The following is a 16,589-nucleotide window of genomic DNA, read 5'->3' on the forward strand; positions in this document are numbered from 1 at the left end:
TTACATTATTTTTTGTCTATTAGATTGTAAGCTCTTTGAGCAGGGACTGTCTTTCATCTATGTTTGTGCAGCGCTGCGTACGCCTTGTAGCGCTATAGAAATGCTAAATAGTAGTAGTAGTAGTAGTAATAAGATGAAGCTAGAATATGGTAGATTTAAAACAAATAGGAGAAAGTTTTTCTTTACTCAGCGCGTAGTTGGACTCTGGAACTCGTTGCCGGAGAATGTAGTGACAGCAGCTGGCCTTGCGGAGTTTAAGGGGGGTTTGGACAGATTCCTAAAGGAAAAATCCATTGAACATTATTAAATATTTTTTTTTTGGGGGGGGGGGGGGGGGGGTTGCCGTGTTTTTGAAGCCTGGATTGGCTGCTGTCGGAGACAGGATTCTGGGCTTCATGGACCCTTGCTCTTTTCCCAGTATGGCGGTGCTTATGTGCTTATGCTTATGTGACCATACACTAGCATACTACATGGTTCAGTCAACAAGGGCCTTGTTTACTATGCTGCACTGTAGGTGCGCTAACTTTTTAACTGCCATGTGGAAAGTGATGAGGAAAAAGTGGAAATGCTAAACAAATACTCCTGTTCTGTGTTCATTAAAGAAAATCCTTGAGAAGGACCTTGATTGGCTGACAAAAGGTATACAAGGGAATGGAGCAGACATCACACTGTTCATGGAAGAAAGTGTTTATGAACAACTTGAAAAACAAAGTGGACAAAGAAATGGGACTGGACAAATTCCATCCCAGTAGTGTCCTCTTAAAGATTGGTTTAATAAATCCTTGGAGATGGGAAAGGTGTTGCAAGACTGGAGAAGAGCAAATGTGGTCCTTCTTCACAAAAGTTGTAATAGAGAAGAAGTTGGAAACTATAGGACAGTAAGACCCACTTCATTGGTTGCAAAAATAATAGAGACGCTGGTAAAGTATAGTGAACTTCCTGGAATCCAGCAGGTTACAAGATCTGCGGCATCACAGTTTTACCAAGAGAAAATCGCATGAAACGAATCCGACTGATTTCTTTGACTAGATGACCAGAGAAATGGATCGAGGACATGTGATAGATGTACTCTACTTGGATTTCAGCAAAGCCGTTGACATGGTTCCTTATAGGAGGCTCATTAATAGACTTAACAGACTGAACTTAAGACCCAAAGTGGTGAACTGAATTAGAAACTGGTTGACTGACATATGACAGAGGGTGATGATAAATTAAATTGATGCAGAGGAAAGAAAGGTAAGTAGTGGGGGGCCTCAAGGATCAGTACTGGGGTCAATTTTGTTAAATATATTTGTCAGTAACATAGCCGAAGGGTTAAAAGGAAAAGTACATAAGTACATAAGTACATAAGTAGTGCCATACTGGGAAAGACCAAAGGTCCATCTAGCCCAGCATCCTGTCACCGACAGTGGCCAATCCAGGTCAAGGGCACCTGGCACGCTCCCCAAACGTAAAAACATTCCAGACAAGTTATACCTAAAAATGCAGAATTTTTCTAAGTCCATTTAATAGCGGTCTATGGACTTGTCCTTTAGGAATCTATCTAACCCCTTTTTAAACTCCGTCAAGCTAACCGCCCGTACCACGTTCTCCGGCAACGAATTCCAGAGTCTAATTACACGTTGGGTGAAGAAAAATTTTCTCCGATTCGTTTTAAATTTACCACACTGTAGCTTCAACTCATGCCCTCTAGTCCTAGTATTTTTGGATAGCGTGAACAGTCGCTTCACATCCACCCGATCCATTCCACTCATTATTTTATACACTTCTATCATATCTCCCCTCAGCCGTCTCTTCTCCAAGCTGAAAAGCCCTAGCCTTCTCAGCCTCTCTTCATAGGAAAGTCGTCCCATCCCCACTATCATTTTCGTCGCCCTTCGCTGTACCTTTTCCAATTCTACTATATCTTTTTTGAGATACGGAGACCAGTACTGAACACAATACTCCAGGTGCGGTCGCACCATGGAGCGATACAACGGCATTATAACATCCGCACACCTGGACTCCATACCCTTCCTAATAACACCCAACATTCTATTTGCTTTCCTAGCCGCAGCAGCACACTGAGCAGAAGGTTTCAGCGTATCATCGACGACGACACCCAGATCCCTTTCTTGATCCGTAACTCCTAACGCGGAACCTTGCAAGACGTAGCTATAATTCGGGTTCCTCTTACCCACATGCATCACTTTGCACTTGTCAACATTGAACTTCATCTGCCACTTGCACGCCCATTCTCCCAGTCTCGCAAGGTCCTCCTGTAATCGTTCACATTCCTCCTGCGACTTGACGACCCTGAATAATTTTGTGTCATCGGCGAATTTAATTACCTCACTAGTTATTTCCATCTCTAGGTCATTTATAAATACATTAAAAAGCAACGGACCCAGCACAGACCCCTGCGGGACCCCACTAACTACCCTCCTCCACTGAGAATACTGGCCACGCAATCCTACTCTCTGCTTCCTATCTTTCAACCAGTTCTTAATCCATAATAATACCCTACCTCCGATTCCATGGCTCTGCAATTTCTTCAGGAGTCTTTCGTGCGGCACTTTGTCAAACGCCTTCTGAAAATCCAGATATACAATATCAACCGGCTCCCCATTGTCCACATGTTTGCTTACCCCCTCAAAAAAATGCCTTTTTTTGCAGATGACACGAAGATCTGCAACAAAATGGTCACTCCAGGGGGAACAGAAAACATGAGAAGAGACCTACAAACATTAGAAGAATGGTCTCATGTTTGGTAGTTAAATATGATGCGAAGAAGTGCAGAGTGATGAACTTAGGGAGTAGAAACCAAAGGAGCTGCATGTGCTAGGGGGCAAGAGACTGATATGCATAGATGGGGAGAGAGACCTTGAGATGATTGTGTGAGGACCTCAAGGCTGTGATTCGATACAATATTACATGGTGGTGGCTGCAGCGAGAAGACTGCTAGGTTCTATAGAAAGAGGAATAACCAGGAGAAAAAGGGAGGTGTTAACACTCCTGTACAAGCCATCAGCAAGCCCTACTTGGAATACTGTGTTCAGTTCTGGAGGCCGCATCTTGCTAAGAAGACTTGAAGCGTTCCATAGATAAGTGACAAAATTGCATCAGAACTGTGCCAAAAGACATATGAGAAGAGACTTCAATAACTGAGTATGTATAGCCAGAAGAAAGAAGGGTCAGAGGAGATATGATACAGACCTTTAAGTACTTGAAAGGTATTAATCTACAAACAAATCTTTTCCAGAGACGGGAAATGGGTAAAACTAGAGGACATAAATTGAGGCTGCAGGGTCGTAGACCTAACAGTAATATCAGAAAGTAGTTTTCTCAGAGAGGGTGGTGGTACATGCCCACAATGCCCTCCTGGTGGAGACAAAAACAGTGATAGAACTGAAAAATGGGACACAAAGAATCCCTAAATAGAAAGAAGATAGTATCAAAACAAAACTTAACACATCGACAGCTATGAATTCATTTATGATGGGCAAGAGTGGTGCTTAGATGGCAACTTCAGCAGTGGGAAAGCAAGACCAATGCCAGAAAGGCCTCTACAGTCTGTGTCCCGTATATGGCAAGAAAGATCAAGATGGGCTAGTGTAGGCTTCGATGGCAACTCTAATAGTTGGGAAGTACAGCCAGTGCTGGGAAGACTTGATGTCTGAGCCCTGAAAATGGCAAGGACAGATCAGGATCATGTATGCTTATTTTATACCATGTTCATATTGTATGTTATGAGTATCTCAGTGGGGGTGGGGAAAAATCTTAGAGTGCAACATAGCGAGTAAAATGTTAGTAACATTAATGGATTGACGGTTCAATCATGAATTGATAATAAAGATGACTGTTAGGCAGATTGGACGGAGCACGCAGGTTTTTATCTGTCATCATTTACTACGGGGCCCTTACCCAACTGCATGGGAATGACCCATGTAAGGATGCACTAAGGCCATTTTTCCGCATGGGTAGAATGGCCGCTTTTTCTATTTTTTGCAATACTTGCCAGGTGCTAATTTTCCCATTAGCGCGTGAGTCCCTACCACCACCTATATTAGTGCACAGAGCAATGTAGCTATGCTAACCAATTAATGCAGAACACACTAAGCTCTTCCTGGTGTTAAAAACAAAATCCATTTTTAGCGCATGAGACACACGTGTTGACCACAAAATTACTGTGAGGAGCCTGGGTATACACCACAATAGGTCTTTTTTTGTTGCTGATAAGTACGCAAAAATAACTTAAGAAATCCAACAACAGACAGCATAGACAAATAAGATAAAGAGCCTCCTTTCTTTTTATTTAAAAGCAGGGTAGAAATAATCAATTCTTACCTTGTTCTTGATAAATATGTGGGGGTGGGGGTGGTGGCGGTGGCGGTGGTGGATGTTGATGAATAAATTGTGGTGGAATATCTCCTGACCCTGGAACTGGAGGGTACACTGGGTGGGGAAGCAGAGCAGGATGAGGATGCACAAAGTGCGTCACATGTGGTGGAGCAGGATGCATTGAAGGATGAAATTCCGTTGAATGTGGTAACACTAAAACCTTCCTAACTCCATTTTCTTCTACCACCTGCATGTTCAGATAAACATTTAGGTATGACTACCAAAACAAACAAACACTGTATTTGAGAAGCAAAGAAAAGCATTCATAAAATTTGAGGTCTAAATTGAGCAAAACACAGCTTAATGGCCTTCTGTCTAAGAACAAATGGAATATCTGTTCCTGTCAGTTTAAACTGAGCAAATATTGTGGTTTCCATGTTAATTCATCTAATATGTAGAAATAAGGACCTACGAGTGTAGGCGATAGTCCAGTAAAGTAGTAATTGACTAGCTTTGCTAGCTATGCTCCCTGGAATAAAATATGTTTAGAAAATTTAAGCACTTTTGTACCAGGCAAAACTTTTCTCCTTACTTTCCTCATTTTGTTTAAACCATCTACTTTTTGCTCTGCGAGTTCAACAATCTAATATCTCTATAGCAAACTATATGTATCTACACAGTCTCTTAGTTAAGAGGTAAAAAGACTTCAGATCCCCGGTGCCATTCCCTCTCTTTTGAACAGCACCGCTCCGCTTCACCGCTGGTTCTTACAAATACCAGTGCGGTAACAGGCGGGAATCCTCATCAGTCAAAATTTCCTCTATTAGTTGCTATTATGCAGTCAATATATATTCTAAAACGCAAATTTTAGCACTTATCTTTTCTACGGGCGTTTTTCTGGTAGGTTCGCTCTACAGCGAGCTCCTGTTTCACTTCTGCTTCGTTAGGAGCCAAAACTACTACTACTACTATTTAGCATTTCTATAGCGCTACAAGGCGTACGCAGCGCTGCACAAACATAGAAGAGAGACAGTCCCTGCTCAAAGAGCTTACAACTCTATCGATGTTGCCCTGAAAACAAACAATTTTTCTTTAATGTCTAGCTGTGTATCTCCGTCTCATGTATTCACTTCTTCTTTTATGATTTTAGCCGTACCTCTTATGGCGTTCCGCCCGTAGAAAAGATAAATGCTAAAATTTGTAAGAACCAGCGGTGAAGCGGAGCGGTGCTGTTCAAAAGAGAGGGAATGGCACCGGGGATCTGAAGTCTTTTTACCTCTTAACTAAGAGACTGTGTAGATACATATAGTTTGCTATAGAGGTGTTATTTTATTTGACATTGTTTTATTTTGATTTTTTCTCATTTTTTCCCAAGTTTTAAAGGCAATTCTATAAAAGGTACACATAAAATAAATAGCACTTATGCACGCAATTAACACCAGTAATTGGCAGTTGTGTGTGTAAGCACTAGGCTCTATTCTATAAAATGTGTACTTCATTGTCTTAGCATGCAACTGCAATGGGGCGTTAACATGGGTTCAGCATGGATATGTCATATGCCTGTATTTTACTGCACCAATGCCACCTTACACTCGTAATCTATAACAGCGTGGCTTTTTTGTGGCATCTAATTTATGGAGCAAATTAATACAATTGTCACCTTAGTGGGGAGGGGGGGGGGGTTATTATTCTTTCCTTAATTTTTATTTTTTCGCTTCTCTGAATTTTTATTGCTCAGTCTTGTATGCTTCCTTGACTTACATTCCGCTCTTGTCGCTACGCTCACATTAGCCCTCTCTTCAAGTCGCTTCATTGGCCCCCTATGTATTTCTGCATATAGTTCAAACTCCTCTTATTGCATTCACTCTGCAGCTCCTCAGTACCTCTCCACTCTTACCTCTCCCTACACTCTCCCTCCCCTGGAATTCTATTCATTGGGTAAATCTCTCTTATCTGTATCCTCCTCCACTGCCATCTCCAGACTCCGTTCCTTTTATCTTACTGCACCGTAAGCCTGGAATAGACTTCCTGAGCCAGCACGTCAAGTTCCATCTCTGGCTGTATTCAAATCTAGGCAAAAAGCCCACCGTTTTGAGGCTGCTTTTAACTCTTAACTCCTATTCACTTGTTCAGTATCCATGTCTGTTTTATCATTCCAATCATAATCCCTAATCCCTTATTTGTTCTGTCAGTCCCTGCTCGATAGTGCTTACAATCTAATCAAGACAGACAGTCTCTTACATGTTTAGTGTACAGTGCTGTGTACATCTAGTAGCGTTATAGAAATGATAAGTAGTAGTAGTAAGTCACCGAAAAGACAGCACAGTCCACAACATTGTTTTGCAATCTTGTTACTGATGTTAGGTCAAGAAACAACAAAAGGATGGTTTGACCCAGTTGTTTTCCCTTGTTTTCTTTGGCCTTTAAGTCAGTCCAATACAATACAATCACCTACAAATAGTTTGTTGGACCTTATTTCTCCAACATCTAAATTGAAAGACAATTTACAACACAACAAGATGCTGCAAAGAGGCATAAAATCCCATTCTGCATTGTGCATCTAGGTCAGTAAAGGAATGTTCAAACTTTTACCAGAGTATTTTGCAAAAGGCTAACTGAACACAGAATCTTTTGTAACGCATATATAATATCACGCAGAAGTGCATGCGTAACTGCTTGCACATACAGTGGAACAGCGACTTTAAAAAACAAAACACATGCAAAACTAGAACAGCTTTACGCAGGGTATTAGGTGGTGGTGCTTACTGTACTGCCAGACCGCAGCACGAGCATACACTCACTTATGAGGTTTACCTTCTTCACACCACCTCTGCGATGGGTGAAGCGTACCAAATGATTCTCACACAACCGGTTAAGTCAGCAACTTCTCTTTATTTTTTCTTCACTCCAAACAGCAGTCAATAAGCATAAGTGAAAGCAGAGTGCAAGCAGCTACTAATGCTTAGAAAAGAGAAAAAAAGATTAGAATTGGGAAGAACTAGCAGACACCTGGCTCCCCAGAGGTCCATCAGATCCTCCCCAGAAGGGCTAATGTGTTCTCTCATTTTATAGTTTTTTTTCACCCATCTCCCTAGCCCTCCTTCTAATCTGCCTATCTATTCTTTCCACCTATTATCTCTCACCCAGTCTTCATCCCTCCCAAGTTTCAGAATAATCTTTCCTGCTTCTTTGTCCTGTCCAGCTACAATTTGTTGCTCTAAATTCCTAACATTCCAGAGTCAGTTAGCTCCTGGTACCTTCCCTTATATCTCATCTCCATGAAGGCTTCTTTTAAGGCAATTAAGTCCCTTGTGCCTGAAGAGCTTACAATGTCACCTTTTCTGTCACACTCAAACATTCTCATCAGCACTGATATACAGTTCACACACACTGATCCAAGATCCTTGTCCTCAACCATGTCTTTCATATTTAAACTACGTTACAGGTCTGCACAATCCCTCTATTCAGTTCTTTCTTATTTGTCTGCCCAGGCAATTGGCCCACTCTGGCCTACCGTCCCAACAGCAACATTACAAGTATAGCAGCTGCATTATGTAAAACTACACATAAAACGAAGCTAATTAAAGGAGCCATCAAATGTTTGGCTTTTTAAAGTGTTTTTTCACGCACACTGTTCAAATGTCCAAATGTTCACACTTGTATGATTTGGAAAGTTATAAATACTGAAAGTGAAATTTTTTGAAATACATGTGCATTCTCCCAAATTTGGAAACACACATTTTAAAAGCACAACCACACTACATCCCCCAGAAATCTGAACATGCTGTGGCCATACACATGTAAATCGTAACATTGTTACACTATATACCATTTACACATGTAAACTTTCAGTTTACATGTATTTAGTTATTGGGATTTATTAACTGCCTTTATGAAGAGATTCACCAAAGGCAGTGTACAGCAGGTACAGTTTAACATAAAACTTACAATTATTTTAACAGCATAACAATAGTAAAATAGCCAAGTATACACATAAATACAATAAATGAGGTAAACTTGAAAACAGTAAACCCAAACCTTAATAACAGAACTACTGTGAAACAGTATCAAAAATATGCACATTTAACAGCACTGGAATTCAAATACCAGAAATATAATACAATGTTAGCATAATACTAATGATACACCTAATAAACATGGATTAGAACATTCAAGTAATGGATAGGATGCTAATCATTTTCTACAATACAACTTACCATATAGCTGAAGGACCAAGTGCAGATATATGATGGGAATAAGATGTGTGGTACAGAGTTAGTTGTGCCACCTAACCCTTCCAAAATGACCTCCATTATCTATATTTCTAATTATGTTTCCCAATAATATTTCCTTCTTTGCTATTCAAAATTTACTTATGGAAGCCCTAAAGGACATCAAAGCCAGTGTGTCAGGTTCTTCTTAGTGATCCCTGTAAGAGGCATGTGAATAAAATATTTACTTCTAATAGACAAAACAAAAGCAGGAGGAGCATGGCTCATGGAATTCTTTTCAATATGCATTTGTGCTGTTTCTGTGAATCTCTGACCTGGAAGGAAGGGAAAGAAGAGTTTGAACAAAACAATTCCCAAACATTCCTTTGCTTTGGAAAACTGATAACCAAGTGTGATAAATTACTTAACCATTAGATGTTACTGTCAACATATTTGAAAGGATGAAATTTTACAGTTCAACCACAAAAGCACCTCTGTCCCAAGGTGACAGGTATTTATGTTTCTCCATCGCTAGTCAGCAGTATACATAGCAACCAGTAGCAAATTAGCTAAATAGAAAGAGGATGGAAACACAACACGGCTGTTGAAGTGGTATGTTGGACAAGACTAACGGGAACTAAAGCCGAAGCCGGACAGACTTCTACGGTCTGTGTACCACAAACTGCAAAAGACAGGTGAAGCTTCAGTAACTCCAGTGTTGTAGATAATATTGTGAAGGTACAAGGCAGCTCAGGAGGAAGGGAAAGACATCTTGACTGGTAAGTTGAACACTGTCAGTAATATCTGGGAATGATATATTGCTATAACCAAGACTCCATCATGTTTGACTGCCTATATGGTTGGCATGGGGGAGATCTGACAATCAGTGTTTAAGTACGGGTGGCTGGGGCCTGCACAGAGTTGTGGGCGCAGCTCTAGTCATCTTGTTGGGCAGACTGAATGGACTATGTGGTTCTTTATCTGCCATTTACTGTTATTGTATGTTACATGGGTCAGTCACTAATTATTGCCATACAGAGCAAATGAGAAGAAAATATACAATAGTACATTATATCGTATTAACTAGCTAGACATTCAAGACCAAAACAATCTAGCACACCCATGCTTATAACACATCATCACAGAGAACACACAGATATAACACATGTTGGAACCACACAGAGACGGTAGCACACATTTTGATTTTCACAGCTGTTACCAAGGTTAAAAAAAAAAAAAAAAAAAAAAAAAAGGGAATTTGTTGAGTAATTTGCATCCAGCATATGTTCTAATCCATTGTTCTTTGAATGATGCATGCAACCAATTAAAAAAAAATTAATCTATATCTATACACACACATACACACGTGCGCGCTCACGCATACAATGCACAGGTGCTAAACACTTTTGCAAAAAAAGGTATAAATATGTGTTATAGGCATAAAAATATGGTAGGCACCAGGTTTTGCAGTGGAATTAACAAAAAGAAAATGAAATACATTTCTGAATCATTAAGAACCAGACCAGCATTGTGTGCCGGCAAATGGGGGGAAGGCATGGTGGGGGAAGCAGATGGAGCATGCCTCGTAGAATTATTTCCAGTTCCTTAGTATGCACATGTTGTAGTGTTAACTCTATACCAGGTACTTGTGACCTGGGGTGGACACTGTTGGAAACAGGATACTGGGCTTGATGGGCCTTTGGTCTGTCCCAGTATGGCAACACTTATGTTCTTCAGCCTATAACCAGAAAATGTTTCCCTAACTGTTATGTGTTAGGGTATCCGTCCTTCTACAATGTAAAAGATGGAAGTGCTTCTCCCATAGAAATGCATTTGGCCATTTTGAGAAGACTTCAGTCTGGCCTACTCTCAAACTCAATACATCTGACAGGGTTTCAGCTACACTAAAGTTTATCCTGTTTTGTTAAGCTTTCAGAGAGTTATTTTGCTGTTAGACAATTGATTCTTACATTTCTTTCCAATATTATATTGAGTTGGAAATACTAAAAAAGAAGTTTTTTAAAAAGGCAACTGAATTGTGAATATGTGTGAAGGATTTACACACGTACAGTGGCTAAGGCTGAAGTATTGACATGGAGTACTACTGATCCCAATACCTAGGAACTGCCTTGGTTTCACCCAGAGATTGTGATATTTTGTTATCTATTACTGGGTTTCCAGAGAAACACTAGAAAGTTCTGAGTGCTGACTGATTAAGCATGAGGTGGCCTCAGCCTGTGTGGGCCTGAAAGAGGTAGTAGGGACAGATGGGAGCAGACACTATTACCCATGGGTCTCTCTCCTGGTCCATGCACTTCAGTATCTTTATTCCTGTCCTACTGCAGTCCTTTGTGATCTTGGTCAAGTCACTTAAACCTCCATTGCCTCACATACAAACTCAGAAGGCAATTCTATAAACCAAAGACAAGATTTAGATGTTTAGATGCACCCAATGCTGTGAGCTTAGCACCAATTTCTATCCCCCCTTCTTTTAATTGAGATTTCAAGTTAACAACCAAAAGCAACAAACAATGGTTAGCAACATATCTGTTAGCTGAATGTTCTAATACATGCTTATTAATGTACCATTAGTATTATGCTAACATTGTATTATATCTCTGGTATTAAAATTATAAGTTTTATGTTAAACTGTACCTGCTGTACACTGCCTTCGGTGAATCTCTTCATAAAGGTGGTTAATAAATCAATCAATAAATAAAACAAACACAAAAGAACAAAGCAGTAGAAAGTACAACCATAACAAAGAGCAGGAGACACACATGAACATGTTACAGCTTAGAAGCGACTAGAAAAGGCTCTATGGGCTTCCAGATGGCTAGCAGACTATCATAAGCCTGGGTTCTTGCTGCTGCCTGAAACTTGTATCGGCAAAAAAGAGAGTTCCACCAAAATGTACTACTGAGAGACATTGCTTCTTTCCAGCTGGAAAGAGCTAATTAGATGCCAGGAAATTAGAATATCTATGAACTTCGGATTACAAAGAAAGGTTGCAAAGGCAGGATGAAGACAACGGAGCATTACAACGGCCAACAATATTTCAGCATCACATCCCAGGATCTTTTTAATCGTGACCCATATAATCTTTCCATAAAGACTGAACATCCTGGCATTCAAACAGCACATGGTCAACTACCAAAAAGCTTGTGTACAATGCAAACAAGTGTTGGTGTAGCTTATGCCCACTCTCCACAGACACAATGGTGTCCATACTGCTCTATGAGCTATAAAAAAAAAAGAGAGGAGAGCCTGGACATTCCAGTAGCCAGTAGAGGTCTATTGACTGTAGTCCATAACAAAGGCCAGTTCAGCTCTAGTGCAGCATGAGACAACTCTTCTTGCCAAATGTATTGCAAGCTAGAAGGCGGGGCCATAGGTCTTATCTCACCGAATATTGTTTAACAAAATGGACAGAGACTTCCCTTCAGTAAGGGTTAAATAACACCAGTCTCTCATTTTAGCCCATTCTTGTATAAGTACCATATTTAATTGAGCTGGTACTTACACGATGGGTCAGTGGCAACCACTGATAGCTATAACCTCCCAAAGCAGGATATCAGGATCTGAATTCTGCAAAGGATCAAAAAATGACCATTATGGAAGATCTTCAGAAGTCCTCTCTGAGGCTGAGAAAAATCCAAGAACCACAACTGGGAGCCCTGCGATATAACTAGAACTACTACAGTATTCTGAGGGGCAAAGATGCCGCTGCTCACTTCGGGATCAGCCCCTCTCCCCCTGGAGTTGGCCCGTCTCACCAAAAGTTCTATATGCACTGCCCCGAGCTCCCTTTTGTGGCTGCCGTAATGAGAACAATAGTTGGGACACTCAACCAAGGCCTCTGTGAAACACTGCAGTTACTAGCTCATAGCCCACACATCCATGCCACTGTCAGCCCTGAATCACTGAACAGTACTGCTACTTTGACAACACATCGATCCCAGCATAGCAAGCACCCTGCAGAGCTCCCCTATCCACATGGCACCAATACTGAACTGGCAGCAAGGACACAAAGCAAGGAAAGGGAGAGGAAAAGACCTGAGTCAAGAGGAAGAGTGAGAGTGAGGGACCAGAGAAAGGAAGGGATCTGGATCCTCCATGTATTTCCTACAAGGGCCCACGCAGAATATCCAGACCCCCCCCCCCCCACACACACACCTGCCCAGACTCAACAAAGGAACCAATGCTCCAGCCAGGCTCAGTCACTAACACCAATTCCAGAATACTGAACTACTATGACAGTCTACCACCTGCTGGAGATCGAAAATACTGAGCTAATTACACTAACACAGTGCACAAGTTATTGTTCCTGTCTCCATCTGCTGGTAGAGGAGCATAACCCATTTGTTCCAGACTTGTTCCAGACTGGTTTTGTAGATGATTACAAAGGTGTAATTTTATAATAGGGTTTGTAGTATAATAATTTAAGATTACAATAAAAGTTCAAGTAAGGTCCATGGGATGAGGCAGACTAGTCTACAGTAGGGTGGATAACTCACACAGCATCAAGCAATGGTTCTTGATTAAAAGACATCATATTATTTTCTCAACAAAAAGACTGTCACCAAAACATAGTGCACATGAAGGAGTAGCCTAACAGTTAATGCAGTAAGCTGAGATCCTGAGGAACTGGGTTTGATTCCCATTGCAGCTCCTTGTGACCCTGGGCAAGTCACTTGACCCTCCACTGCCCCCAATACAAAAACCACCTAAGATTACGAGCCCACTAGAGACAGAGAAAGTACCTGTATATAATGTGTACAGCATTGCCAATGCCTAGTAGAGCTATAAGTAGTAGCAGTAGTAGTAATTTCATATACTTATAACCCACCTATGGTTACAAAGTTGGAGTTCCTGAAAGATTTGGTGAATCAAGAGAATGACTAACACTTGAGATGCGTTGACATATTTCATAAAATCATGCTTGCCATCTGAGGTCTCCAGCTTTCTAAGGGAAAGAACTTGAAACAGTCTCTGAAGAAAACAAGCGTAAGAAGTATCTTTCGGTAGTGTACCACTGTTGTGATCAATGGTCTCACTTCTGATCACTGTTCAGGTGATGGTAGTATCACCTCTGTGGCTTCTAACAGGCTGGAAGCAGATGCTTCGTGCCTTGAGTTTACAAGGTCCCAGCCTGGTTCTTCCTCCATGGAGTCCCATCCTCTGTGTGGACAGGAGAATCTTGAAGGTGACAGAAATCCAGAATGGGTTCCGCCCTCCCACAGAATGATGTGAATCCTCCCATGGAATGATGTGCTGAGGAAGTGTAGCATAGATGACAGTGACGCCTTCGGATCCCTTCAGGAGATTCTGTGTTCTCTAACAGTTGCTAGACAAGTTCTAAGAACAAGGTGTTTGCATCTGGGCTAGGAGGATGGCCCTGCGGAGCTTCAGTTTCCTCTTACTGGAAAATGGGGACAACTAGACTAAGCCCACTCAGGAGACTATTTTTTAAAATCATTTTTCCATTGGCCTCAAACGTGTGTAAAGGCTTATTAAATTCTGACGAGTGTACACGTATGTGAATTAACATGGTGCTGCATACTTTGCCAGAAGGCATGTACAAAGGCACAATTTAGATGGAACACAAGTAGAGTTTGTAAATATGCTCACAGAGAATAAAGTGTGTGTATTTAAATGATCTAGGTGTGGATATTTACACTTGCTCTTGAGCAGGTATAAAATGACTGTGCCTGCAGTACAGGAATGATTTCTGCCTCTTGAGCTCTAATTTTATAAAGACACGGGCAACTATATGCCTTTATATAATAGCACCTTAATAGGCACCCTCTTAAACTAGGTGACGCCTTATAAAATTACCATCCTAGTGTCCAAATGATCTGCTCCAATGAAGCTGGCTTATTTCAGGCTGTTTTGCTATGTAAATGACCCTTGGAAGAGGGTGTGCCTGAATTGTGAGGTTTCCGCTCTTTAATGGGTCCCTCCATAAGTTTAATCAGGTACAAAAATTAGATTAGGGACAGAGAAAGTACCTTTGTATACTATGTAAACCGCTTTGGCTGTACCACAGAAGTGCAGCATATCAAATGCATTACGTTTCTTATCATGATGTTTGCTTTTGACCAGAAGTTTTAGCTGCTCCAGAGATTTTAGAAAAATCATCTTTGTCCACAACACCACCTCCAAGTTTTTCTTTTTTACCCCGGCTCTTTGCAAGGACAGCTCACACTTGGCAATGGTAGGTTGTTTTTCGCAAGTCAGTGGGTCAGCTTTCTTCCATTCCTTTGTCCTTTGGCACATGGCACTTGTAGATTGAGATTCTCACCAGTGCTGCTGGCGAGGCTGGGGAAGGGGGGGCTAGTTTTGGAGAGGAGAGATTGAACTGCTCTTTTTCTCTTCTGCAGATATCTCAGTAGGGGATCCCTTGGAATCTCACTTTCCTCTGATATTTGACAGGCCCTCCTGGTCTAGTTGAGGAATTTGGCAAGGCTTGCTTCCTGCTTATCATTTCTTCTGTTCTTTGTCTATCTCTGTTTTCTTTTCTAAACTGAGAAGACCACATCCGGAAGATCTGCACACTTGAAAAAAAGACAGACGAATGAGCTTGCATGCTCAGAGGCCTCATAAAAGGGTTTCTTGAACTTTAGAGATAGGGGTCCATCAGGTGCCATCAGGATGGCTTTTCAACATCAATGTGGTTGCATTTACCTATCAATGTAGATGGACATGTCCTCCAATCCACTTCCATGGTGTCATGTTTTTGCCAGCCCTTGCTGTCACTGTAACTTCCGCAGTACATTCAGGCCTGATTGGCCAAACATATAGAGGATCTGAACCTTGATCCACTGTATGCCGTGCTTAATAGTGCTACAGCCTGGCTAGCTTGATCATACTCTTATCAACACTTCTCAAAAAAAAAAAAAAAAAAAAAACCTACAGAATATGACACAAATTAAATGGTTACATGAATATGTACCTGAGACACATAACCAGGTGGCACAAATATTGGAGGCATCGAACCATTTGGTGACATCATAGGAACCTGCGCTGGTCCTGAAGAGAAAGAAATAAATAGTTAATGCATTCAAATGATTAACATAACTAACTGATGTGTCAAGAACAATAAACTCAACACCCTTACAGTACTCCTTGGTCTCTATTCTATCATTCACACACACACACACACACACAAAAGCAAGTTACTCTCAGAATAAAAGAATAATCTATAAAAACAGTTAAAGGATACAAGAAACATGAGAAAATTAAACAATCTGTTTGGTCCCATGAGAAAAAGAATATAGTCCGTAAAATGTTTAAGGGATGCTGAGAACCACGGGCTGAATTAAGCCAAGATATTCAATGCCAGGTCGAGTCTGGGCATCAGCACCAAATATATGTGTCAGCATGATTACCCGAAGTTACCTGGGAACCAGACGATATTCAGATCAGCACCTGGGTAATCTGGCAGATAAAGATAGGACAGTCCTTTTGCTATCCAAACTTTATCCCTTTACTTACCCAGTTAGCAGACTGAATATTGCTGCTAACTGGGTAAATCCCAGTTAGCAGCAATATTCAGTCTGCTAACTGGGTAAGTAAAGGGATAAAGGTGCATGCCCAAGGAACAGGTCTTGCTCCTTGGGCAAGCACCTTGAAGTGAACTCCTTTTGTCTATTGCCTAAGCTTTTTCTTTTCCATTTCTCTATTTACTTTCCTCTTTAGGTCCATGCCACCAGACTCTGTCCTTCATACAACCCCAGGGGCATACCCACAATCTGGACTCCACACTCACCAAGATTCTTCCCCTCTTGTAGGCCTACCACTCGACAGATGGTAAATCTCACCTCGTCTCTCTTCTCACTCTGTATCCCCTTATCCTACTGTATCTCTCTCAGCTGCTTTGCTCAACTGTTGTTCAGTTGGTTCTAAAACTTCCTTGTCTATGACCTTTTTTCTCACTAGACGTCTTGACATTTTTTCTCTTACTGAAACTGAGGGCGAAGAGTCATACTTGTTTCAAAGTCTTCCACCCAGTTTCATTGCCTATCACTCTGCTCAGATCTCAAGGAAAGGAGCAGG

General features: G+C 41.2%; 1 protein-coding gene across 2 annotated transcripts in view; it reads right to left on the reverse strand.

The window, feature by feature from the left end:
- Nucleotides 1–16,589, reverse strand: part of LOC115473827 (fibronectin type-III domain-containing protein 3A-like) — a 175,980-nt gene that overhangs the window by 91,376 nt on the left and 68,015 nt on the right. For both annotated transcript variants that reach the window (XM_030208946.1, XM_030208948.1), the window contains exons 4-5: nt 15,487–15,563; nt 4,327–4,567 (exon numbers count right to left, since the gene is read on the reverse strand). In XM_030208946.1, coding sequence (XP_030064806.1) covers nt 4,327–4,567; nt 15,487–15,563 — 318 coding nt within the window. The remainder of the gene's footprint in view (nt 1–4,326; nt 4,568–15,486; nt 15,564–16,589) is intronic.

Source organism: Microcaecilia unicolor, chromosome 7 (genome assembly GCF_901765095.1).
Source record: "Microcaecilia unicolor chromosome 7, aMicUni1.1, whole genome shotgun sequence".
NCBI classification, from domain to species: domain Eukaryota; kingdom Metazoa; phylum Chordata; class Amphibia; order Gymnophiona; family Siphonopidae; genus Microcaecilia; species Microcaecilia unicolor.